This window comes from Palaemon carinicauda, chromosome 8 (assembly GCF_036898095.1).
Source record: "Palaemon carinicauda isolate YSFRI2023 chromosome 8, ASM3689809v2, whole genome shotgun sequence".
Classification (NCBI taxonomy): Eukaryota; Metazoa; Arthropoda; class Malacostraca; order Decapoda; family Palaemonidae; genus Palaemon; species Palaemon carinicauda.
Window position 1 is genome coordinate 140,847,920 of NC_090732.1, and position 26,554 is coordinate 140,874,473.

The window sequence follows — 26,554 nt, forward strand, 5'->3', positions numbered from 1 at the left end:
TTTCTTGTCCTTGACAGGAAAGGGCTTAGACACCGTCATCTTCGCTGCCGCTGCCAGTTTTGTGGTCTTGGTAGGGCGTGGCTGCTGGGGTGCTGGAGGTTTATAGGGCTTAGATGTCAGAGCCCTATGTAGGAAGGAGTCTTGGTGGGACTTCCTACACCTCTCAGCGGCCTGCTCCACGTCCCTAGGCTCAAACAAGTTCGTTCCCATCACGGAAGAATGTCTGAGCCTGCCGATCTCGGTGTTAGGGACCTTTTGATGGAACCTCTCAGACACCGCATCTCGACGTTTCAAGATGGTGTTAGCTCACAAGTTCGAGACTTGGTGGGCCAGAAACTCGATCGTGCGAGTGCCCAAGAGTAAAAAGGTCTCCATGGCCTTCCTGGTACGTTCTTTGGATAAATCCTCCAAACGTATCAGGATACCTAAGGTCCCTAGCCAGATATCCAGCTACGAAGTGGCCTGCATGGCACACTTCGCCACCTTCTTCTGGCTAAGGATCTCAGTCGCCGAGAATGAGACCTGCCGGTTGGAGAGTCTCTCAAGAGGGACTCCCCTGGTAAGCTCTTCCAACAAATGGTGAAAGGAAAGAGCCAAACAAGTCTCCTCTACGATGTCGAAGTACCTCCTCTGTTGTACACGAGGAGGTGGGAGGAGCTTGTTGCCGGCGCTGGAACGGCTGGAGGAGGCAAGCTCGGAGAGCTGGACTTCGATCTTGTCCCTGGCACTCTTGACTCCTTGAGACCAGGGCAAAGCCCCACTGGCCTTCGAGGGTTTTTGAGTCCCAAAGACTCGGTCCAAGACCGTGTCTTTGCCCTCACGAGGAGGAATCTCTGGGTCAGCAAACACATTGAGAGTCCTCATAAGGGTCAGAACCTGCCAGAACGCATGTTCTGACTCCTGCAGCTCTCCTCCTGAAGGACTAGCAGCGCAGTCTTCTGTCCCCAAAGGCTCTTCTTGGGGGGACTCGCAGACGTTCTCCGAATGACTGGCTGGCTCCAGTCTAAGTCTTGAAAAAGACTTTGGTACCGTCTTGGAGTCCTTCGACTCCCTCCTGGGAGGGATGCAAGACTCCAACAACGACGGGGGCAGGCTCTTCTCCACTCCTACCCGAGAAGACTTTCCAGCGCGAGGAGGGGTTTCCCTCATTGGTGCGATGGGGGAACGCCTCACCTTACGTGACTCCCCTGAGGACGGGAAGTCTTCGTCCGAAGGGGAGGGAGAAAAAGTCTGGGGTGGTGAGGAGGCCTGCCTCAAAGACTTACGAGGAGTCAACTTTGCCCTCAGAGAAGTTACCACGTTTGAAACTCCTCTTTTCCTCTACAGGGGAGTAGAACAGGCTTAAACGCCTGCACGACCGCTCTGACCAGTGTCCCAAACCAAGGCTGCTGGCTGACGGCTACGCTGTCAGATACTCCCTCTGAAAGGAAAGGGATCGACCGATCCCTAGGAGGAGTTACCAAAGGGGGATTCGCCTGAAAAGAAGATGATGGAGAAGAAATGTCCCTGGACCTTTCTAGAACCTTCCCCCCTGCCGCCAAGCGCGCTGTTCTGTGCTTGCGCGCAGGGGGGGGGGGGGGAGAAATTGGGGGGGGGAGAAATTGGAGGGGGGGAAATTGGGGGGGGGGGGGGGGTTGGCGGCGATGGCGACCTTGCCGTGCGTTGTCCTGCAGCGTCGCGCGTGGTATAGTATTGGCGATCGCGCTGGGGAGCGCGCCGGCGCTCGCGCGATAGGGAATACCCGAGGTCGGGCGCGGGCGAATGTTGGCGTGCGTGCGCGAGGGTGATGGCGAGGGAGAGGCGCGCAGGATTAAGATGAAGAGTCCGTGCGGGCGATGATATCGTTGGGCACGCGCGTGCTGGGGAGCGCGCCGGCGCTCGCGCAATAGGGAATACCCGAGGTCGCGCGCGGGCGAATGTTGGCGCGCGTGCGCGCGCAAGGGCGATAGCGAGAGTGCGCGCAGGAGAGGCGCGCAGGATTAAGATGAAGAATCCGTGCGGGCGATGATACCGTTGGGCACGCGCGCGCAGGAGAGACATCTCTTGCGTGCGGGCGCGCATGTGTGTAAACATCAGGCTGGGGAGATGGGCGTGGGCGCGCATCCTCGTGGGCGCGAGTGGGTGACTGCACGCGAATGGGAAGATCATGGGTGCGCAGGAGATCGTTGGCGCGAAGAGCACTGGCACGCAGGAGAGCGCTGGCGCGTTGGCGAGCACTGGTGCGTTGGCGAATGCTGGTGCGTTGGCGAGCGCTGGCGCACAGGAGAACAATGGTGCGTTGGTGAGCGCTGTCGCACAGGAGAACAATGGCGTTTTGGCGAGCGCTGGCGCACAGGAGAACAATGGCGCGCATGGTGCGCAGAAGGCTGAAGGCGCGCAGTGGCGCGTTGGCGATCAGGGGAGCGCTGGCACGCTTTAGCAGGAATATCAGCCAACGGTGAGCGCTGACGCGCTTCATCAGGATCTTCGGCAGCAGAAGAGCACTCGCTCGCAGGTGAGCGCTGGCGCCTAAGGGACGTATGCGCCAATTTGTGCATACACCCTTGGTGCCTCGAAGGGACCGTTGCCTGTCTCACAAAAACAGGATGGGTAGGCGCCCACAGCGCATCAGCAGCCAGGAACGGCGATGGCAGGTCAGCAGGTCTGAAGGGTGGAAGGTCGACGTGTCCTTTGTAAGGACGACCTTCCACCGAAGGGGATCGCGAACGATCCGCAGAGAGGTCCAGGGTTGTAGCAGGAACAGTCGGAGATCGATGACGAGGCTCCTCTGCGGCGGACTGCAGCGATGAAGATGAACCGAAGAGGCGCCTCCTCACACCCTTGTGAGGTGAAGGAATGCCTCTCCGGTGAAGAGGAAGGCAAGCTTTACGCCGTATGCGCCCTCTGAGAGCCGTTGGGCGCTGACCGTCAGCAGTCCTCTGTGAGTGAACTCCCCCGAGGGGGAGAATCACCGGCAGGAGAGACTGTTGGACTTAGTTCCTCCCTCCAAGGTTGAGCAGAGGGAGAAACTAAGCCTTCAGCTACAGCAGGTTGATTAGTTGCAGAGGTCGGAGATACCGCATCGGAAGCCTCTGCCACCACAGTGTCGACGATAGACAGAAGATCAACCTCTGCCAAAGTCGGCGATTGTTTGACAGCGGCACCCAAACGGATCATGTCAAACAAGGCTTCCTTGGAGGGCGAACCCTTGAGCCCCAAGTAAGACCAAAGCTAAAAAAAATCATTAGTGCTTACATTAATATTTAATTCCTCCCCCGGGGGAGAAGGAGGAGCTGCCTCGCTATGGGAGGCAACGCCTTCTCACGAACCCCGAGGTCGGGAAACAGAACTATGGCCTACGCTACCCCTCGACGGTCTCTCAGAAGAAACCGATCAAGTGGGAGCTCCGGAGGAGGTTTGGGTAAAGGAAGAAGAGTCCTTGGAAATTTCTCCTTTCAAAGAAACCTTCGAAGGAGAAATATCCCGCTTGGACTTCTTCTTCCGTCGCCGAGAAAACCTCTCCCACTGGGAAGTAGACCACTCCCTACACTCACCACACTTATTAGTTCTATCACACCGTTGGCCCCTACAATAAGGACAAAGGGTGTGAGGGTCCGTCTCGACTGCCGACATAAACGTACCACAAGGGCGGTCGGGTAATCCAGGGCACTTGCGCATGATAGCAGAGGCCAACTTCACAAACACACTTGTAAAAGAGAAAGCAAAAATGCATTAATGGCTGTCAGAGAGGCGAGGGTGAGAGCGGACATGTCCAACTACCACCTGAGCCGAGAGCAAAGTGAGCTCAAGCACAGGTGTGTGAGGGGGGGGAGGGTAGCAAGTTACCCTCCCTATCCCCCGCTAACTAGCGGTGGGGTAGTAAACCCTCGTTAAAAGGGATTTTGACGAAGGAAAAATCTATTTCTGGGGAGAGACCTGTGACGGCCGGTGAAAAAGTCCTTCTTTGTACTTTTTCTGATATAAATCTTCCAAATATACCAGAGAAAATTAAAAGCATGGAATGCAGAGGTTACAACCCTCGCGCGAGCACCTTGTTGGTGTCGTATATCTAACAAGGGCGTTTGTAAAACACTATTCACAGGCTGTCTTCCATTTAGATAATCCCTTCATCAAAGGGGGAGGGCCGTGACAGGCCCTAGAGAATACAGTTGGGTTACCCTACCGACACCTACCACTCGCGCTCACCAGGTCATCCTTCTGATTTTGGACTTGCAAACAAGTCGAGTTTTTTGGGCACAGTGTTTTTTCGAAGAGTTTCTCGTTATTTCAACATGACTGACGTTGCTACTTCACCCTTACCAATGTTAAGTACCATAGTTTGTTTTGGCAGCTTTTGGCTGTACCGGGCATTTGTTCTGTTTCCAATATGGTGGTTTTTAGTTTTGGAAGCGATTGTCCTGCCGAGGTATCGGCAGCCATTTTGGGTTATGTTCGCTTTGGTAAATTTTCTAGTTATTTTTGCCCATCTGGTACTCTGTCATCTAGGTTATATTACTTACGTTTTATGGCCTTTTGTGTTATCATTAATTATTATTAGTTTTTACTATGGTATTTATTTGCTTGCAAGTCCAATTTGGATCTACGAAGAATAGCGATTTAAAGAATAGCGGTTTAAAGTATAGCGTTTTAAAGTTTAGCGATTTAGTCTGTTAGTTTGTACTCGCCTCAGAGGGTTCGATTTAGACTATATCCTTGTTTATTTGTTACGTTGTCGTTATTCTTCGTTCTTGGTTATTACAATTACTAAGAAAAAGCAATCAATTTATTTATTTTCTTATTTTATTGTATGATGTTAATTTTTTATTATGTAACCTTGAGAGCGAAAGCATAGAGTGCTCGTTTCCTGTTCTACAGATATGAGTTATCCCTTCTCTCGTTTTCTTTGTTAGCTCGAGTAAGAGAGGTGAATTTCCCGTTCTCCGTTTTCATACGATCACGAGTTATTCAGGCCTCCTCTTAGTATCAGAGTTGATGATAGTACGTTTAATATTATAAACGTTATTATTGATGTGGTTACTGTTAATATAGCTAACACTATTAATAGGTACGTTAGTGTATGAGTCATTAATTGGGGTCGTTTTATACCGACACCCTTAGCTCCGCCGTGAGTTATGCTCCGCTATAATGGATACTCATTGGGTGAGAACTAGTTATCGTACCAGAGCAGATTTTTGGAGTGCAACGGTGAAATCCGGCACTCGGACTCCGGCTGAAGCCTTTTACACACGAACCTTTGTCATATTTGATCATAATTACACCGTTACGGCCCCCTTTTTCATCGTATCTCCGGCTTCACCGGAGATAACACATTTATTGTGGTTAATGTTATCGTACCGGAGACGGTCACGATATCACGATGACGGGCCTTTGCTACCGGATCTCCGGTACAAACAGAGATCAAGCAGACGTCCAGAACTTTTTTCATCGAATCTCCAGCTTCGCTGGAGATAACACAAACATTCATTGAGGTTAATGTTATCGTACCGGGGACGGTCACGATATCACGATGACGAGCCTTTGCTACCGGATCTCCGGTACAAACAGAGATCAAGCAGACGTCCAGAACCGGAGTTAACAATGTGATACCGATGAAGATTTCACAGTTTCATTATTACGGTCCCTTTTTCATCGAATCTCCGGCAATACTGGAGATAACACAGACATTCAGTATTAGAGAATGTTATCGTACCGCTGAGGATCACGTTTTCACGATGACAGACCTTTGTCACTGGTTCTCCGGTACAAACAGAGATCAATCAGACGATCAGAATCAGGGTATGAACCCTTTTTCATGAATAATCACAATATCGTTATTACGATCCTTTTCATCGAATCTCCGGCTTAACCGGATATCGTACAGGCGATCAGCATTGAGGTTAATATTAGATTTCCTCTGGTGTTCACGTTGTCACTATGACGGACCTTTGTACCGGAGGTTGTTACCGGAGCTCCGGTAGAGACAGAGATCACTCAGACCACGGGTGGCCAATCTTTTGTTTTAGCTGTAAAGGAAAGGATTTAACATGAATACAAAGTAAACTGTACTTACTTTAATGACACTTTAAAATTCTAATGGCTCGTCATTTCAGCTACGCCGAAAGTAATAACCCCTATCAAATAGCGTGGTTTGTATGTCAGTTACGGAACAAACCAATATTTCTGTTTCTCTTCAAAAATCTAAAACAAAACTAGAGTGATCGTGAGTGTAAGATAGTGCACCCGAAAAGAGAATGCTCTATCCTGCCTGTGAAAATGATCTTTCATCGTTTGTCGATACCAGACTAGTTGTGCAGTTAGCAGCAGGGCATGCTGTGTTTGCATGCTTCAAGTCTTATATGGGCTGATATGTTAAGGAGCATGCAACAATGGGAAAGACTGAATTCTTGCACTAACAATGAGAACATGTGGGAATTTATGAACAGGTGGATGTTCAAACTCTTTTGTGCAAACAAAGACAGGATCCCATTCATCAGATCTAGTCTTCAAATGTGTGTTGGTGAGACACAGAATGCTCAAATTCTTGTTCACAAGCTAGTAAGAGCAGACATCAGTCTCTGCTTGAAAGTACTGTACATTCATAACCCAGACAGCCATAACATCCTCAGGGTCCTTTCCAGGGTCAATATATAGAAAGGATTTAAAGGACTTGTTATGGAATTTGTATTTTTCCTAACGATACAAACCTTGAGCTATTTATAGGGAACATACTTTCGGGAAAGTTGGAAACTAGCCATAAGAATTTTAGTGAGGTATAACTACTCACCGCTACTTTGCAGAGGGAGGTAGGGGATAGTAACTGGCAACCCCAGTTACACACACATCTGAGCTATGTTGCCCCTTTGGATTGCAGACAGGACTTGCAGGGGATAGGTGATGGCAGGACAAATCTGTATAAGGCACTCAAGGTTTGTATCGTTAGGATAAATAAATCACTTCCAAATTTGTCATTTGTTTTGTCACTAAATAGAAACAATTTTGCTTTTTATTGTGAAAGACACACCTTTAGGTGGGTGGAAGTCCTAACCAACTGGTTTTTGACCTGGGGTGTTCCTGCATGCTTTGCATAAGCTTATAGAGGAATCACCCTGACACCTCTCTAATTTCTCATACATACACACGCGATAGAGGCCTGGGCAATCCATATGATTATGTGATAACTAGGCATTGTGACTTGTCCAGGTAAGAATTCTTGGGAGTTCTCCGAATACCTAGAGCAAACCATTGGACATTCCTGATTCCCACCTTGCTAGGAGAATGGGGACATAAATATATGCACATACATCAGGTTATACAAGGGTTAATGGTTCTTAGCTGCAGACAAAGGTAGAGGAGGCAAGCGTGCAGCATATGGTAGGAGCTGTATCCCAAAAGAGGGGAAGATGAAGAAAAGAAGATGACAGTCACTTTTATTATTCATCCCAGACTAAATCCTGGGTAACATCTACCCTCAACTATCTGCTACTTGTCCAATCAAGGAGCTTGGGGTGTTTAGAGCACTTGTGTACCCACCACAGGGCTGATTAGGAATGTCTCCATGTTCCTGTGGGTTAAGTCTTGCAGGTTATGGGCACTGTAGGTCGTCTGACACTCCCACACGACCGGTTGTAGAACCTGCACCACACAGTAGTTTATGTTAAATGCTAGGGACGTGCTTAGGCCCATAACACCGTGAGCTCTGGGTTTTTGCCCTTGCGGAAGAGAGTCGGGATTCAAGGCTCAATCTATCACCTTGCAAATCCGGGTAGAGATAATATTCTTTGTGACTCTCCTCTTAACCCTTCCCGTGCAAACAAACATTCTGTTAACTCAGGGCGAGCTCCTGTGGTCTGTTTGAGTTGACACCTCAGCACCCTCACTGAGCATAGTACAGTAGCAGTTGATCTGGGTCATTGGTTACATTACAGAGACTCTCAATCCAGAAGGGCCCAAATCTAGGATCCAGAGCCTGATTTTGAGTCTTTGCAATAAACTCAGGGACAAAGCCGAACATTAGCTGTCCCATCCTTAAATGGGAGACGTCGCACGAAAGACCATGTAATTCACATGAAAACCATCTCAAGTATCATGTGAAGATCTGATGACTGACACAGTACGCGAAATACGTTGCAGGGAGGCGGTCTAACTTCCAGCTAAGGGAAGGTACATTCAAAACTCTGTATGAGGAGCGACAAATCCAACAAGGAGAAAATATTAACTCCTTTTAGTTTAAAGACGAGGCTCAAGGCCGAGCGGTAGCCTTTCACCACCAAGACCGAGAAGAGTTTTCCTCAAGCAGGTATAACAAACTACGCTATCACTGGCATAGTGGCATCGAGAGGAGCGATACCCCTTCCGCAATACCAACCACAGAAGACTGCTCACTTCACCTGGTAGACAGCAGAAGATGACTCCCGGACATCCTTTTCGCAATTGCTTGCGAAAAGCCTCTCTTCAAGAGGAGATGCTGAATCCCCTCCAGGCATGAAATTGTAGACATTCCACGGTTCTGTGGTAAATCCTCAAGTATGGTTGTCAAAGTAGATCGTGTCGTGGAGGGAGCTTCCTCAGCACCTCTGAGAGCAGATGTAGGTAGAAGGTCCAGGAACCATTTTGCATGGTGCCACATCGGAGCTATGAGGGTTATCGACAGGTTTTTGAGTGCCCTTACCTTGTTGAGTATTCTTCTTACTAGACAAAAGGGGGGAACGCATAGACGTCTATATAGTCCCATTGGTGTTAGAAAGCATCTTGCCAAAGAGCTTGCGGATCTGGCACTGGAGAGCAGTATGTTGGAATTTTGTTGTTTAGACACGCAGCAAACGGGTCTACTGTTGGTGAACCCCACAAAGTCAGGACTCTGTTGGCTATCTGATGATCCAAAGACCACTCAGTGCCAACTATTTGAGTCGCTCTGCTCAGATCGTCTGCAAGAAAGTTTCTCTTACCCGGGATGAAACGGGCTGATAGGAGTACCACGTTAACCTATGTCCATTTAAGCATTTCCACAGGTAGCCAACATAGTTGCAGTGAAATGCTACCTCATTGCTTGTTTATAAGTGCCACTACCGTGATGTTCTTGCTCATCAACACCACAGAGTGTACTGAACTACTGGACGGCCAGGAAGGCTGCCTTCATTTCCAAGAGGTTTATGTGGCAATGTCGCTCAGGATTAGACGACTTGGACCAAAGTCCGGAGGCCGTGTATTGCCACATGTTAGCCCACACCCTTCTTTTGATACGTCTGTAAAGAGCATCAATTCCAGAGGGGGAGAGAGGAAATCAATCCCCAGAGGAGGTTGGTATCTGATACCCACCACCTCAGGTATCTCTTTTGCTTGGGGCACCACCCGCACCTGAAGGTTTGGGGGGTCCTTGTGCTAAGCTCTACTGGACTTCAGCATCCACTAAAGAGAATGGATGCATAAATGTCCATTGGTCACCAGGCATTCCAGGGAGGTCAGGTGGCTTATGAGACGTAGCAACCGATGTGCTGATAGCGAGTCTAGTAGCATGAAGGGACGTGCTGCCTTCTTCAGTCTCTACTCTGCTTTCCTACGTAAAGGCCTTGCCTAGTCTGGTGTTTAAGAGCATTCCAAGATATACCAGTTGTTGAGTTGGCTACAGGGAGTACTTCTTGAGATTTACTACTATCCCCAGATTGCGGCAAAACTCGAAAAGTGTGTCTCAGTGTTGGAGAAGGGTCGCCACCAAGTCTGCCAGTATCAGCCAATCGTATAAGTATCTGAACAGATGAATGCCGTTCTTGTATGCCCAGGCTGACACCAGGGAAAACACCCTTGTGAAAACCTGGGGTACTGTGGACAGGCAAACACACACCACGTTGAATTTGTATTGCTGATCGTCCAGGATGATCATTAGATAATTCCCTTATGATGGATGAACTATGATCTGGAAGTATGCAGTGTTATCATGAAGTTATTAGGTCTGACTACCTGTCTGCCATATCCATCCTGAACTTAGTTTGTCGAACAAACTTGTTCAGGGACAGGTCGATGACTGGTCTCCAGCCTCCAGACACCTTCTTTACAAGAAAGAGTTGACTGTAGAAGCCTGGAGACCCATCTAGGACCTCTTGGAGAGCACCCTTCTCCAGCAAGGTCTAGACTTTGGCCCGGAGGACCTGTTCCTTCACGTATCCCTTCATATAGGAACTCGATGCAACTGATCGTTGTGTCAAGGGTGGAAGAAATAGTGTGAACAGGACACGATATCCTGCCCGTAATACAGTTCGGCCCTTGTGCTCACCCCCTTTGCAGGCATCCTCCCACAAGTGGACGGATGGGAGGAATACCCGATCTAGCAGGATCATCCACGTCCACCTCCTCTTCTTCCTTTGCCTTTTCTGCGCTGATCTCTGGCATGAAAGGACTTCTTACCAGTTGTCTAGGGGCACCTGAACTCTTGGAGTTCCACTGAGATCTTACTGGGGGAGGCCTCTGTGCTGGCGGAGCTGCTGCATCATAAGTACGCAAGGTCATCGCTCTCTGCAGAGGGGAGTCTTGGCTCGCCTTCCTCCATCGATCTGTTGCAGTTTCAATGTCTAGACATTGAAAAGAAAATGGCCCTCCATAGGGGAGTTGCGGAGTTTGAGGGCTTCAGATCTTGGCACTTGTCTATGAAACCTTTCGATTACTGTGTCCACCATTTCAGAACCCAGTTGGACCATGACCTCACAAGCTAGCATCCATACAAGCTTAGGGTGGGTCATCGTCAATTCTGGTCGGTCTGGCAGTCTCTCTCGAACTCGAAAGGAGATTCCTTTCCTCTGATCCCTGAGGTTCAAACCAAACTAGGCACTCTTTGTTCTTAATCTGGAGCCACAGCCCTCAAAGCCCAGTTCTTTCCTTTTCTTAGGACATGATACAATTCTGGCAGGCAAAGAGCTCTTCTTCGTGCCCTCCTTTGCTTTAGGAGGACTCGTAATGAGAGGAGGTTGTACAACAAGAGTGAGCTGGGCTGTTTCTGCGGAAGGAGCTGTCTGATCAGCTCTGACGACATCGATCGATGACAATCAGTAGTCACCCGTAAATCACCTAGCCTCTGCTAGTCCGAGGATGGATGCTGTCGCCAGGGAAGAGTTACCAGTCTTTGACACTTCCTCTTCTTCCAAGCGATGATTGGCGTGAATTCCAATATAGCCAAGTCCACTTCTAACCTTTTGAGTTCTAGTTCCCCTGAGATGGCTATAGGGGCAAAACGACAGGCGGCGTGTGTTGTCCTCGAGACTTTGCTGGTACAGTACTGTGCTTCTACATCTCGGGTCAAATGACCGAGAGGTTTACTGAGGACCTCGATGCCCCTAGCAGTATCTGACGAGTGTTTGTCACCGCTACTGCCAAGGTTGATTGGTTTCCTGAAGGCACTGGCTACCACTTGTTGTACTACCCTGATCAGCTCGTGGAACCATGGAGTGTCCTTGGAGAAGGAAGGAACACTCACCAGGGCAACATGGGAGTGCTCATGCTGTGAAGTCTGCTTAGGAAGCACTTATGTTACTTGTGTAGGACTGTGTGAAAGGGCCACATCATGTCTTCTGGGGGAGCGTACTTTCGCTTCATCAATGATAAGCGCAAAGGTAGGCTCTCGAAGATTGCCTTTGAAGTACGAACAGGAGTTTGTGGACAAGCTACTGTTGTGCATTGTTTCACCATTGGGGAGTGCGCTCTCCCTCCCTGGCGAACAGGAGGTCGCAAGGTGACATTTCCTTGCTCCTGATTGTGTGCTGTTGAAGCAAAGCACTCACGTGTTGCTGAAGCAAGGCCTGTTTGTAGTTCCTTATAGGAACACCCAGGTTCGTGTCGACCCTTCTTATTATTATTATTATTATTACTAGCCAAGCTACAACCCTAGTTGGAAAAGCAAGATGCTATAAGCCCAAGAGCTCCAATAGGGAAAATAGCCCGGTGAGGAAAGGAAATAAGGATATATATAAATGATGAGAACAAATTAACAATAAATCATTCTAAAAACAGTAACGTCAAAATAGATATATCATATATAAACTATTAACAACGTCAAAAACAGATATGTCATATATAAACTATAAAAAGACTCATGTCAGCCTGGTCAACATAAAAACATTTGCTCCAACTTTGAACTTTTGAAGTTCTATTTGATTCAACTACCCGATTAGGAAGATCATTCCACAACTTGGTCACAGCTGGAATAAAACTTCTAGAATACTGTGTAGTATTGAGCCTCATGATGGAGAAGTCCTGGCTATTAGAATTAACTGCCTGCCTAGTATTACGAACAGGATAGAAATGTCCAGGGAGATCTGAATGTAAAGGATGGTCAGAGTTATGAAAAATCTTATGCAACATGCATAATGAGCTAATTGAATGACGGTGCCAAGGATTAATATCTAGATCAGGAATAAGAAATTTAATAGACCGTACGTTTCTGTCCAACAAATTAAGATGAGAATCAGCAGTTGAAGACCAGGCAGGAGAACAATACTCAAAACAAGGTAAAATGAAAGAATTAAAACACTTCAGAATAGATTGTGTGATAATATCAGATGGTCTTAGCTGTTTCTTACTGTCAATGTTTGAGTATTTATATTGTTTTGTTTATTGTTTTGTTCTTCCTATGTTAATGTTTTATAGCATGATTTTCATAAGTTATGTGTTTGTGTTAACATGTGCATTTATGTTGATATTCATTGTTGTCTTTCTTTGTTACAGATATGGTAGTTTGCTAATGTGTTGAATAAAGGATGACAAATTCGAAGATAATTTTGTCATGAATCCAGTGAGCCCACTGAGATAAGAAGGTCCACTCGTGTGTCAAGGCCGCCTGATCGCTATGGATGGGATTAAACCAATACATTTGCTTTGATTAAAGTTGAATTTTCTAGGAGGGGAGAATGTGATGATATCAGATGGTCTTAGCTGTTTCTTACTGTCAATGTTTGAGTTTTATATTGTTTTGTTTATTGTTTTATTCTTCCTATGTTAATGTTTTATAGAATGATTTTCATAATTTATGTGTTTGTGTTAACATGTGCATTTATGTTGATATTCATTGTTGTCTTTCTTTGTTACAGATATGGTAGTTTGCTAATGTGTTGAATAAAGCTTGGAAATTATCACCAAGTATTACTTTCATTACAGATTGATCACCGGAAATCTTAAAAGATTTTCTCAATAAGCCAATTTTTTGTGCATTTGAAGAAGACACAGACCTATCAGCAAGAGAAGCTCGCCCTCGCACTTCAACAGGTGAATGGGTTCGCGACATCGCATAAGACTTTCATTATTATCATTATCATTGTTAGAAGCTAAGCTATAACCCTAATTAGAAAAACAAGTTACTATAAGCCCAAGGGCTCCAACAGGGAAAAATAGCCCAGTGAAAAAAGGAAACAAGGAAACAAAAAAGTACAATAGAAGTAATAAACAATCAAAATAAAATACACTACAAACAATTACAACATTAAATTAGATCTTCATATGTAAACTATAAAAACTTTAAAAAAATATTAAATAAAATAGAACAGCCTGCCCAAGTGTACCTTCAAGCAAGAGAACTGTAATCCAAGACAGTGGAAGGCCATGGTACAGAGGCTATGGTACTACCCAAGACTAGAGAAAAATGGTTTGATTTTGGAGTGACCTTCTCCTAGAAGAGCTGCTTAGGGTCTACTCGGCCAAAAGTGTCAACATGGTCATACGCTGGGGTTCCCAAACAGTCTAGTTTGTGAAAACGTTCTTCGGTAAGAGGAACTCTATGAGACTTACTCACAAATGCTCCCGCAGGAGTTTGGCAATCAGTCATGCGTGGTTCAACACTAGGATACGCTGCAGCGACAAGCGATCTTGTGTGTGTGAACACACTAGGAAAGCTGGGTTCTTTTACCGAGGCGAGAGGAACCCTGAGCACAGAACCCAAAAGTAACGGCTTGACGACACTGGCACCTATCTTAGAGTCCAGCTGGCACAACAATGAGGGATCGAGACTGCACAGCCTTTGAATTTCCTCATCGTCTCGTTCTGAAGAGCCCCGTTCCCATGGGCTGGAAAGAGGCATGGATAAATCCAGCACTCTTTTCCTGGTGACGCGAGGTGGAGACCACTCAGGCGAAAACCTAACTCGCGAATGAGAAAAGTGCTCGCAATTGAGCAGGACAGCTTGGTGTGTCAGACTCCGTAAATCTTTTGCAGGCTGACCGTGCTCAGGTTGAGGGTATACGTTGTCTTCTGCAAGCTGGGGAGCAGGACCGAGTTAGCAGCATTTGGCCTTACCTACAGAGTACTACGAGGAGTGCTCGTCCGAAGCTGGTCTTGCACAGGTGGCGGGGCAGCATGTACAAACGGTGACTGGGCGGGTGAAGAGGATCCTGGTAAGGACACTAGAGACTCTGCTAGTGCATTACCTTCAGAGTCTCAGAGAGGATGACCAAGGTCAACCTCTGAGGAAGCAGGTGTGTGCTTCTTCTGTGCCCCTAACTGGATCAGCTCCAGGAGAACTTCCTTGGAAGGGGGTCCCCAAGATCCCTAAGGAAGGCCAAAGTTGACAGACATCGTCAAAGGACAGAGACTCCTTTTAGCAGAGGCCAGCCCCGCTTAGCTAGGGGAAGCAGCAGTGGCGTCCTCTGAGCCTAGGGGTTATCTGGGGATCAAACAACCATCAACTTGAACATTGTCCTGAGGAGACCAAACGAGCAGAGGCCGCTTGGAGAGATTGAAACGACGAAGAAAGAAACCAGGGTTTCTTCGCCTACGAGGATGACCCCGAAGGACAAGAATCCCTTTTGGACCTCGTTTGCCATACATTACCCACTGGGAGGATGGACACTCCCGACACTCTACACAAGTGAGTCCTACCTACAGGAGTGACCTCTGCAGGCAGGACACAAGGAGTGAGGATTGGTCTCAATAGCAGACATGAAGATGTTGCATTAGTGCCCTTCAGGCCCTTGACAAGTCCACATGTTGATCCCCAACAGCAAGTAAAAAATAGTAAGTAAAATAGACAGTTGAGAGCTTATAATGGTAGAGAGAGAGTGCGTCCACCTTCAACCAAATCACAGGCAAAAGTTGCGATATAGCTCAGGTGTGTGTGTAGGCTATGTGTGAGTGGGGTAGCAGGTTACTACAGCCAACCCCTCTGCTAGCTAGCTCTGGGTAGCTATACCTAGCTAAAAGTTTTATGGCTAGTTTCCAGCTTCGCTGAAAATATATTCCCTATAAAGAGCGAAATGGTTTGTATTTAGTGACGAAACAATGGACTTTTTCATATTTTAACCCTCACTGCTAGCACAATACATTGTCCTATTGTTTCCCCTACCCATTGATCTAGCAATTACAGGGAGAATCAGTGGAAAATCAATGGCTTTTGGGTGGGAAGGAAAACCTAAATCTATTGAGTTGCAGCCACAAAAACCGTAAAATACATGCACAAATATAGAAGCACATAAAAACTACCACATCCATGTAATAATTAACAAGAATACTGTAAAAGAAAAACGCTACAAGAATATGCGGCCATGAAATTTACAGGGTTATATCCTAATCAAGTCTGGCCTATGATGCTCTATCTTACTATTAGTCTAAATGTAAACTACACAACATTGTACTGTATCCTAACCCTACCTAACCCAGGGCACAGTCTTATATAGTTGGGAGGCCAACTTAAAGTTTGTGCAAAGGACAAACACAGGCATGTATCCCAACCTAACCTAAGACACCATTCCTACTTAGGGTGGGGATGGCTCCCAAAGCATTACATGCCTTTGGAATATTGCTTAAAATAAGTTCGGCAGGCTGAAAGCTGCAGTCCATCGCTATGATTATAAGGCAATTGAGTTCCTTCCAGGAGAAAATAATTCCACTAATCCTCCTTCTTATGCTTTTTTCATCAAGGTTTCATTGTTACATTACAGATGAACAAAATCTAATGGTGTTTTGCCTTCTCAGGACCATCCATGTAATTAAAAGTAGACTGAGGTCTAACAACTCCACAACTTTCAAAAAGTCCTGATTCATAACACACTGCTTATTTTATATGCTAGTATATTCCTGGTTTGGCCTTTGAAGATTTTTCCAGCTCATCTAGTTTTGGGTACTATAAATCCAGTTATGACCTCTAATAACATCCCCTAACCCTATACAGTATCTATAAGATTAGGACACAGATTTTTGGGTGCCTATGGTCAAACTGGCTGAACATCCTTCAACTAACGATGTTATGCGAAATCTTTACCCATGCACCGTAACTAGAAGAAACATCAAAACTTTATGTGCCCTAACATAAACTAGGATGCTGTGTCCTTTATTTTGGGGGGATCTTTGTCTCCAACAACCCTTAATTACTAAGACTAACCTAGGACACTGATCTTGCTCCACAAACATTTGAGTAGCGTCTCTAAACAACAAATAGGTAAAGTTAAACCGAAGCCATTACAGAATTGAATATCAGTTGGTGAAAACTAGGAAAATTGTAAATTCCTTATTGAGTTTTGTATAAGAAATTTAAAAAATTTAATTGGATAAAATTATTACACAATTATCACATAGGCTACATAGAGCTAATAAAAATTATTAAAGCCCTACTCGGCGATTCATATATAGTTCTGGCTACCCAGACAAGACAAAGAGAATGTACAAGAAATCATGGAAATAAGACCTAATTAGCCTAACTAAGCTTACAAAGTTCATGCACGTTAGACTTCAATAGATCAATAAACACTGTTAGTCTAATAATTTACAATTTGACAACTGCCCTTATGTCATACACAGTAGACTAATTCGGTGTTGTTGAGAAATTATAAACTTGTGCATCGTTCAGATACACTAAGATGTGCGATGCGCAAGAATATATCGTTAGTTAGTTTTGGTAAGTGGTGGGAAACAGGGGTAAAGGCCGCCTGGTGCGGGGTGAAGAATGGTTATGGGCTTTGTCTCCCACCCCTCTTTTTACCCTATGCTAACAATAATAAAAAAAAAATTATTAAATTTACATAAAAAAAAAGTTTCCTGGATAATCACAAGGAAAATAACAGTATGGTATGAATAGGGTTGTGCATCCGACACCACCAAACCACCTTTATCTATGAATGGTAATAGGACATAAATTCATCCTTGGTCTATTAGGTATTATATTATTACCTTGACTAAATTTGGATTCCTTAATATAGGTTAACATGATGATAAACGGAAGAACGGATATATTGGACTATCGCAATCCTTGTCATAAACTTGAATAGTTTTACTCATTTTCATTCGTTAAAACGAGTTACGGTAGGAAACGCTAGGCCTAGGTTTGGCAAGCATAGGCTATCCTACGCAATGAAGTTACACTGACTCAATAAAACCCTTCCGGATTATTCTTACGATACAAAAAATTAAATTTTATAATATAAAGTATGGTTAAAATAATTTTGGGGTCTAGATATGGGCGGAAATCATATCAGTTTCTGGTCGTCAACTGATAACAGGTGTCATGAATGAGTCATAACAGGCCGCTAACAGGAAATGGCCTTCTTTCCACAGCGTTATTAGAGTAATATAAAATTACTTACCTTCAAATTTCCCTTTTGGTTTTGTCCCGCAGGTACTTGAATCGTCTTCTCCATTTTCATTTCGAATATCGGAATTATTTTGAAAGTTTTCCGGGCTCTTTTCCATGTTCACTTTTCAAACAAAACAAAATTGTTTACTCATTTCCAAATGGAAACTGAGTTGAAGGACTCGGTTGGTTGTGATTATGTGTAAACATGTTAAACTTTAACAAAATTAGTTCAGTTGTGTTATCTTAGTTTAGATTTTATTCATATTTTTTAATGACTTCCTAGTTTATCTTGAAAAAATACATAATTTTCCGTCAGAAATTTTTAAGATTTTGAGCGGGCGTTTTAAATACCACTTCTATCGGTGTTACAGTTTATTGCCATCTTGTACTATTATTGTAAGTCAAATTATAATTTTGTATATGTTGTAATGTACTCTCATACCCTGAGAGAGGTCGCTAGAGTTAATAAAAATCCTAAAAAATCCTAAAATCCTAAAAGAGTCTCCCATCGGGAATTCCTTTGTTTGTCACGGGAAAACCTCTTGCACCTCAGAAAACGGAAACAAATGATGGGTCCCTATTCTAAATTATGGAAAGTATTTGTAACATTTTAATAATTTTGATACTAGTGTAGGTTATTACATTGTTTGTTGAAAATCGTCATCTTTAAATATGATAGAGTTTTACAAATATGAACTTTGGATTTAATGTGCATGCTACTACGTTTTTTATCTCATTAAATTTCAACTTTCACTATTGTTTTGCTGATTCTCATCTTAATTTGTTGAACAGGAACTTACGGTCTATTAAATTTCTTATTCCTGATCTAAATATTAATCGCTGGCACCGTCGTTCAATAAGCTCGTTATGCATGATGAATAAGATTTTTCATAATTCTGACCATCCTTCACATTTAGATCTTCCCGGAGACCTGGATAGTACCACCTTTCCGTAATACTAGGTATGCAGTTAATTCTATTAGTCAGGTCTTCTCCATCGTGAGGCTCAATACTACATAGTATTCTAGAAGTTTTATTCTAGCTATGACCAAGTTGTGAATTATCTTCCTGATCAGGTAGTTGAATCAGTAGAACTTCAAAAGTTCAAATTGCAGTAAATGTTTTTATGTCGAACAGGCTGACATAAGACTCTTTTAATAGTTTATATATGAAATATCTGTTTTGAAGTTGTCACTGTTCTTAAAATATTTCATTCTTATTGATTATTACGTTTCATATAGGTTATTTATTTCCTTATTTCTTTTTCTCATTGGGCTATTTTCCCTGCTGGACCCGGCTTTTTCAACTAGGGTTATAGCTTATCTTATAATAATAATAATAATAATAATAATAATAATAATAATAATAATAATAATAATAATAATAATAATTTATTTCTAGAGAAAAGGGCCAATTTTGTTGCAAGTCACATGAACAACGATTAGTGTAGGGTTCGATTGAGTAGGGGACAATACCGACTAAAAAATAGGTAGGTAGTAAGTTGGCCAGGGCACCAGCCACCCGTTGAGATACTACCGCTAGAAAGTTATGGGGTCTTTTGACTGGCCAGACAGTACTACATTAGATCCCTCTCTCTGGTTACGGTCCATTTACCCTTTGCCTACACATATTCTGAATAGTCTGGCATATTTTTTTACATATTCTCCTCTGTCCTCATACACCTGACAACACTGAGATTTCCAAACATTTCTTCTTCTTTCAAGGGGTTGACTACTGCACTGTATTTATTCAGTGGCCACTTTCCTCTTGGTAAGGGTATAAGAGGCTCTTTAGCTATGGTATGCAGCTCTTCTAGGAGAAGGACACTCCGAAATCAAACCGTTGTTTTCTATTCTTAGGTAGTGCCTTAACCTCTGTACCATGGTCTTCCACTGTCTTGGGTTGAGGGTACACTCGGGTAAGCTATTTAAAGATTTAAAGGTCGCTCATGAATGGCAGAGGCAAGGGACAGTGACATTGCCCTAGCAATTAGAACAATGCCCTAGAGACTAACCATATATCATATGATCAGCGCCCAAGCCTCCTCTCCACCCAAGCTAGGACCAGGGAGGGCCAGGCAGTGGCTGCTGATGACTCAGCAGATAGACCTATAGGCTCCCCCAAACCCCCCAACCTTAGCTCATAAGGATGGTAAGGTTGCAGACACTAATAGCACTAACGAGTCTGAGCGGGACTCGAACAACCGACTGGCAAACACCAGGCAGAGTTGTTACCAATCAGGCCATTTCTCTTCCTCTTGTTTTGTTAAAGTTTTTATAGTTTATATAGGAAATATTCATTTTAACGTTGTTACTGTTCCTAAAATATTTTATTATTTCCTTGTTTCCTTCCTTACTGGGCTATTTTCCCTGTTAGAGCCCCTGGGCTTATAGCATCTTGCTTTTCCAACTAGGGTTGTAGCTTAGCAAGTAATAATAATAATAATAATAATAATAATAATAATAATAATAATAATAATAATAATAATAATAATAATAATAATACTTCTGCTGTTTTGAACATGTACTAGACAGTTAGCTGAACTTTGGTTGCAACCAGAGCGTATGAGCATGAGGATTGCAAGTATATGCAAAAGTGACTTACTGAAAACTGAGCATGATTCGAGAACTGGACACTGGTGAATTTATTAGATTTGTATACAGGTAAAGTCACGTCTGCAAATATCAGCTGTATAATCCAAGCTCTAGGGGCATAAGAAAGAAATATTTCCAGTGAATGATGCCTGAATTTTGCAGTTCGAAAACAATCCATAGTGTATTCGTTACTTTTCTCCAAACTTCAGTTACTGTATACACAATACGTTATTCAAACTGATTGTCAGTTCATACACAAGATAGGGTTTAATGACCCTTACTTATCAACAGTCTAAACCAATTTGAAGTCAAGAGAATTGCTACTATAAAGGAATCTAAATATATGCATTTTTCCATCATCGTAACGGACTGGTTCAATAATGTCTTCCAATCTCAGTACTCAGGCTGCATATTCATGACATCACATTCACTCGTGTCTTTTGTTCGGTTACAAGTCCATACAGCTGATAACAGGCACCAACATAGGGCGAACGACCTCACACCTTACTGAAATACCAAGACTAAACTCTACAAGGATTTCACCTTTCAAGAGTAAAAAAATGTATGACGAAAAGAATATACTGTTATTATTATTATTATTATATATATATATATATATATATATATATATATATATATATATATATATATATATATATATATATATATATATATATATATATATATACATATACAGTATATATATATATATATATATATATATATATATATATATATATATATATATATATATATATATATATATGCGTAAAAATCACAGTAAATCGTGAGGCTCAGGTGCAGAAGAGCCACAGGGAAAATGGAAATATGAAATATAAGATTAAGTCCTGACTAGTTTCGTGATACTTCTTCAGAGTCCTCTGAAGAAGTATCACGAAACTAGTCAGGACTTAATCTTATATGTCACATTTTTATTTTCCCTGTGGTTCTTCTGCATATTTATATATATATATATATATATATATATATATATATATATATATATATATATATATATATATGTGTGTGTGTGTGTGTGTGTGTGTGTGTGTGTGTGTGTGTGTGTGTGTATATATATATATATATATATATATATATATATATATATATATATATATATATATATATATATATATATATATATATATATATATATATATATATATATATATATATAGCAACAGAAAATGTAGCCGTTCCTAGTCTACTGTAGGATAAAGGCCACAGACATGTCCTTATTCATGTCTGGAGTCTGTCTTTTTTTCACCAACATGCTGGCCAATTACTGATTGCTGATGGTGGTAGATTTTTGTTTGATCACTCACAGCAAACCAGCCTAGTATGCGTGGCCGTGACTAGTACAGCTTTGCTGATCATGACGATACACAAACCCTTTCACCACGTTAAGGTATCCCCAACTGTGTGTGTACGAGAGTGTATAATTGTAAATGTCATAAAAATGACTGTTAGAATTACAGGGAATAATATTGCTCAGTACGATAAGAGAGCATTTGGAAAACAACATGAGATTATGGAAAGCCAAATGCCACTTTCTCTAAAAGAAAAAAGTATCTAATGAGATGGTCCTACCTGTAATAAATTATGCACCAGAAACTCGGAGTCTTATTAAAGTCTTAGAACATAAGCTAGTTTCAACTAATAGAGCTATGGAAAAAATAATGATGAGAATAACACTAAAAGATAGAAAAAGAGCAACATGGATACGAGAGCAAACTAAAGTAGAGGATATTCTAACAAATTGTAAGAAGAAAAAATGGACATGGGCAGGACATAAAATAAGAATGACTGACAATAGATGGACATTAATAATAACAGAATGGGTTGACAAACTAAGAAAGTTTGCGGGCGTGGACTGGCATAGAAAGGCCATAAACAGACGCAAGTGGAAGGACATGTCTGAGGCCTTTGTTCTACAGTGGACCAGTAACGGCTGATGATGATGACATATACTCGGGTTGTGTGTATATATATATATATATATATATATATATATATATATATATATATATATATATATATATATATATATATATATATATATATATATATATATATATATATATATATATATATTGAGAGAGAGAGAGAGAGAGAGAGAGAGAGAGAGAGAGAGAGAGAGAGAGAGAGAGAGAGAGAGAGAGAGAGAGAGAGAGAATATCATTATCCTGTTCGATTTTTACAAAGGGCTCGTTCTAACAACTGAAGCTTGATGTCATGGCTCTCCTTGCGTCAATAATTATCTTATATGAAAGGAAACAGGATCTAGGGAACAACGAAGAATCCCTGAATTACGCGTCGCTAAAACGTAGACCAAACAATTTTAGACATGCCTATTTTGAACCTTTAGAGAAGACGTCTGAGTCATAAATCCAAATAGATGACGAACAGCGGGTATAGTTTAAATTTACGTTGGGAAATGAGCTCCACTTGGGGTGTGAGTGCTGATTTTGCTGAGTGTTTCCAACCAAAGACTATTTTGATCGGTTTCTCTCATTTACTTCAAGAAATATCTGAACATGAATGCCATAACTGTTGTCTATTCCGGCACACCACTATTGGAAATTGTAACAGGAGTTCAAAGAAAAGAGCCTAAATGGCTCTACGTTGTCACCTTTATATCTAAACTTGACAAAAGAACAAACGTCAGAATACAATAAAAGGGTTTCACTCTATTTGTAACAATAGCTGAGTGTATAATTGGGATCACACGTGTTTGTCACTCAACGGTAGCTATGATTGTTCGGTCATCTCAAAATTTTACTCTGCTTCAGACATCGAATCTTGATATAGAATTGTTTGAAAAAACACTTCATATTAGACTACAGCGTTGACAGAATTTACCATAATTCAGTATTTTCTTGAATATTTTTTTGTCTACCTTTGTACTATAATTCCCGTTATATTTACACACACACACACACACACACACACACACACACACACACACATATATATATATATATATATATATATATATATATATATATATATATATATATATATATATATATATATATATATATATATATATTATTATTATTATTACTATCCAAGCTACAACCCTAGTTGGAAAAGCAAGATGCTATAAGCCCAGGGGCTCCAACAGGGAAAAATAGCTCAGTGAGGAAAGGAAATAAGGAAATAAGTAAATGAAGAGAACAAATTAACAATAAATCATTCTAAAATAAGAAACAACGTCAAAACAGACATGTTATATAATAAACTATCAACAACATCAAAAACAAATATGTCATAAATAAACTATAAAAAGACTATGTCCGCCTGGTCAACAAAAAAGCATTTGCTCCAACTTTGAACTTTTGAAGTTCTACTGATTCAACCACCCGATTAGGAAGATCATTCCACAACTTGGTCACAGCTGGAATAAAACTTCTAGAGTACTGCGTAGTATTGAGCCTCGTGATGGAGAAGGCCTGGCTATTAGAATTAACTGCCTGCCTAGTATTACGAACAGGATAGAATTGTCCAGGGAGATCTGAATGTAAAGGATGGTCAGAGTTGTGAAAAATCTTATGCAACATACATAATGAACTAATTGAACGACGGTGCCAGAGATTAATATCTAGATCAGGAATAAGAAATTTAATAGACCGTAAGTTTCTGTCCAACAAATTAAGATGAGAATCAGCAGCAGAAGACCAGACAGGAGAACAATACTCAAAACAAGGTAGAATGAAAGAATTAAAACACTATATATATATGTGTGTGTGTGTGTGTGTGTGTGTCTGTGTGTGTGTGTCTGTCTGTCTGTGTGTGTTATTTCTGACAGAAAAAACTTCTAAAAGTTATATAAAGAATCCTTAAAAAAAAAAAAATACAAGGAAATAGACATCACACCTCATGAAAAAAATATGATTAAAACGATCATGATAGCGGATACCCCAGCCCAGAAAATATTTCAAAATGGTCGCTACGTTAAAATAATTCAGAGCAAAATGTATAGAACATGACACCATAAAATGTTTAATACCTTTAAGGAGTTTCATAAGAATTCGTGATAATAGATTATGTGGACGCAGTAAGTGTTGCAATGCCTATGATGCAAATTCCCTACAGGCTATAGGCCTACTGGTATTTGATTGGTTTCAGACTTATTCTATCAGTGAAAATTACTTCATCTTTTATTGATTAAATCTGATGATTATAACATCAGTAATATTATTCAGTATATATATATATATATATATATATATATATATATATATATATATATATATATATATATATATATATATATATATATATATATATATAAGGGCAACAACAACCGCTCCCCCCCAAAAAAAAAACCACTGTAGATCAAGTATATATTATCCAACACCTAAAATATCAATCAATATTATATACTGTACACTAGATTCTCAATGTTTTCAAAGTCACGGGAAACACTAGAATCAGTGTCTAAAATCTTAGATAAAACCTGTGAAGTTTAAAAAGCCACCAGGAGTAAACAATTGCATATGCGTACTGATCAGCATGAACTAAAAATCTATATTTTTGGCATTGAAACAAGCCTTTACGCATTGTTTGAAAGGAGCGGCTCTTAACCATTGTACAGTACAACAATCAAGTCATGATACTTAGCAATACTGACCATTCATGGGGGAAGCACTGAAGATGGGTGGGAGAAGGTTTCATACCACTCATTACATGCGCCACCGACATAGTGGTAACTAATTTGTGAATTGTTAACAGAAATAATAAAGTGTTTCATTTTATAAGAAGCTAAAACTACCATCTAAATAAACTAGCGTTTAGACCTAGCTATATTTCACTAATTGAACTATGCCACTCAAACATAGACCTGCTAAGATAACATGTCTGCCAGTTGTAGTAATTCTTTGCCAAGGCGTTTACAGATAATACATAACACGAATAAAGAAAATCATAACCATTGACATAGGGAGGAGGTTATTAAAAGCAAGTTTTTAATATGTCGATTTGTTAAGGAGGCTGAATTCTCGATGGATTTGGCAACGGTGCACGTGATGGTCGTGATCCATTTTTCAGACTTGTTCCTGACCGTAAAGCAAAATATTATTTGCCGATATTGTTGTGACATGTGCATGCAGAAACTTATACTCAACTCATTGGAAGTCGTACAGCAAATTCTTAAGACAGGATGATCACAATGCTAGCTCGCTAATTCTATATCCGTAATGACGTTTCTTGAAAAGGTGTTCCTGAAATTGTATACTAGGAAAAAAATATACCTAATAGCTTTCTTCAATGAAGTGCAAACGGAAGTGATATCAAGAAATGTCAAGATGCAAACCCAGGACGCTCTTGTGAATAGTTGCCGATGTATATCCACTTCCATAAGGAAACTTAGCGCTAGAGTACCTATATCAAAACATGGGTACTCTACTGAGCACTATCTCAAACGTAGATCAACATCTACGCCTTCGACGGGTAAACATGTCTGGTGAAAACAGACTTCAGTGATTTTAATATGCCTGTCGATAGATTGCTTTGGCCATTTTCACCAAACTCTTGTGATAACTCTCAGACCTCCATTGTGATTTTACAGAGTATATATAAGCTTGCGTAAAAATCAGATACAGTATACCTAATAGTGTAGATTATAGAAAATTGCTTGTATTGCAGTGGGGATCCAAAGGTGGGTGGGCTTGATTACGATGCTTTCAGTCTCCAGAAAAGCAGCCGGCCTTCAGAATATCTCTCTCAAGGATATTAGGTGTATTTTGCCTTCGTTCTGTAGTTGAAGAAGGTGGTCTATATGGACTCGTCTTATTTCAGCGATGAGTGAAGCTACCTGGGCAGTGATTGGTGAAAAGGTCGTATCTTTAGTGACTGAATTCTCCCTTGTCGTTTGACAAAGCCAGCTGTGAGACTTATGTTACTGATTACGACAATCTCCATGGGCACGTAGTGAAAATAGCCAGTTGGATTAAATAGGGCAACAACATATCTTTAACCCGAAGATCTAATACAGGTAAGACTTTCGACATTACGTTATAGGTTAAGTTAAGCAGGACGAGGTTTCAATGTCTTTATTACTGATGGCGAACAGGTCGATTTACCCGTATGGCCTGGTGCTGAAGCTGGATAGGCTATTCAACAACGAAAAATAACGAGAAATCTCAATAGTTGCACTATAAAGTAAATCGTAAAGTAAAATTCCAGAAAGTGGGTGCATGTAGGGGATGACAAAATGCTGCAATAAGTGTGAATGACACACAAATGTTTTAGGACTCTAGATCAAGTGGACTGGGACCGGAGACGCAGTCCTCGTTAGGAATAAAGTAATACTTATAGTAATCACCATAAGGGGAACTAATGCACTTACACCACATGAAACCGACAATAAAGCAAATGCAGGCCTAGGTTTCGGTATGAAGTTACCAAAACAAATCATTTGGAATTACAGAAAATTTCATTGG

At 41.9% G+C, this 26,554-nt stretch overlaps 1 protein-coding gene across 2 annotated transcripts in view; it reads right to left on the bottom strand.

Moving 5' to 3' along the window:
* The window catches only part of LOC137645986 (phosphatase and actin regulator 1-like), an 868,819-nt gene extending 851,140 nt beyond the window's left edge, over window positions 1-17,679 (bottom strand). Inside the window, exon 1 of one of the 2 annotated variants that reach the window (XM_068379094.1) lies at window positions 17,526-17,679. In XM_068379094.1, coding sequence (XP_068235195.1) covers window positions 17,526-17,631 — 106 coding nt within the window. In that variant the 5' untranslated portion in view covers window positions 17,632-17,679. The remainder of the gene's footprint in view (window positions 1-17,525) is intronic. The other variant, XM_068379105.1, reaches the window with a different exon arrangement.
* Between the last annotated feature and the right edge of the window lie 8,875 nt (window positions 17,680-26,554).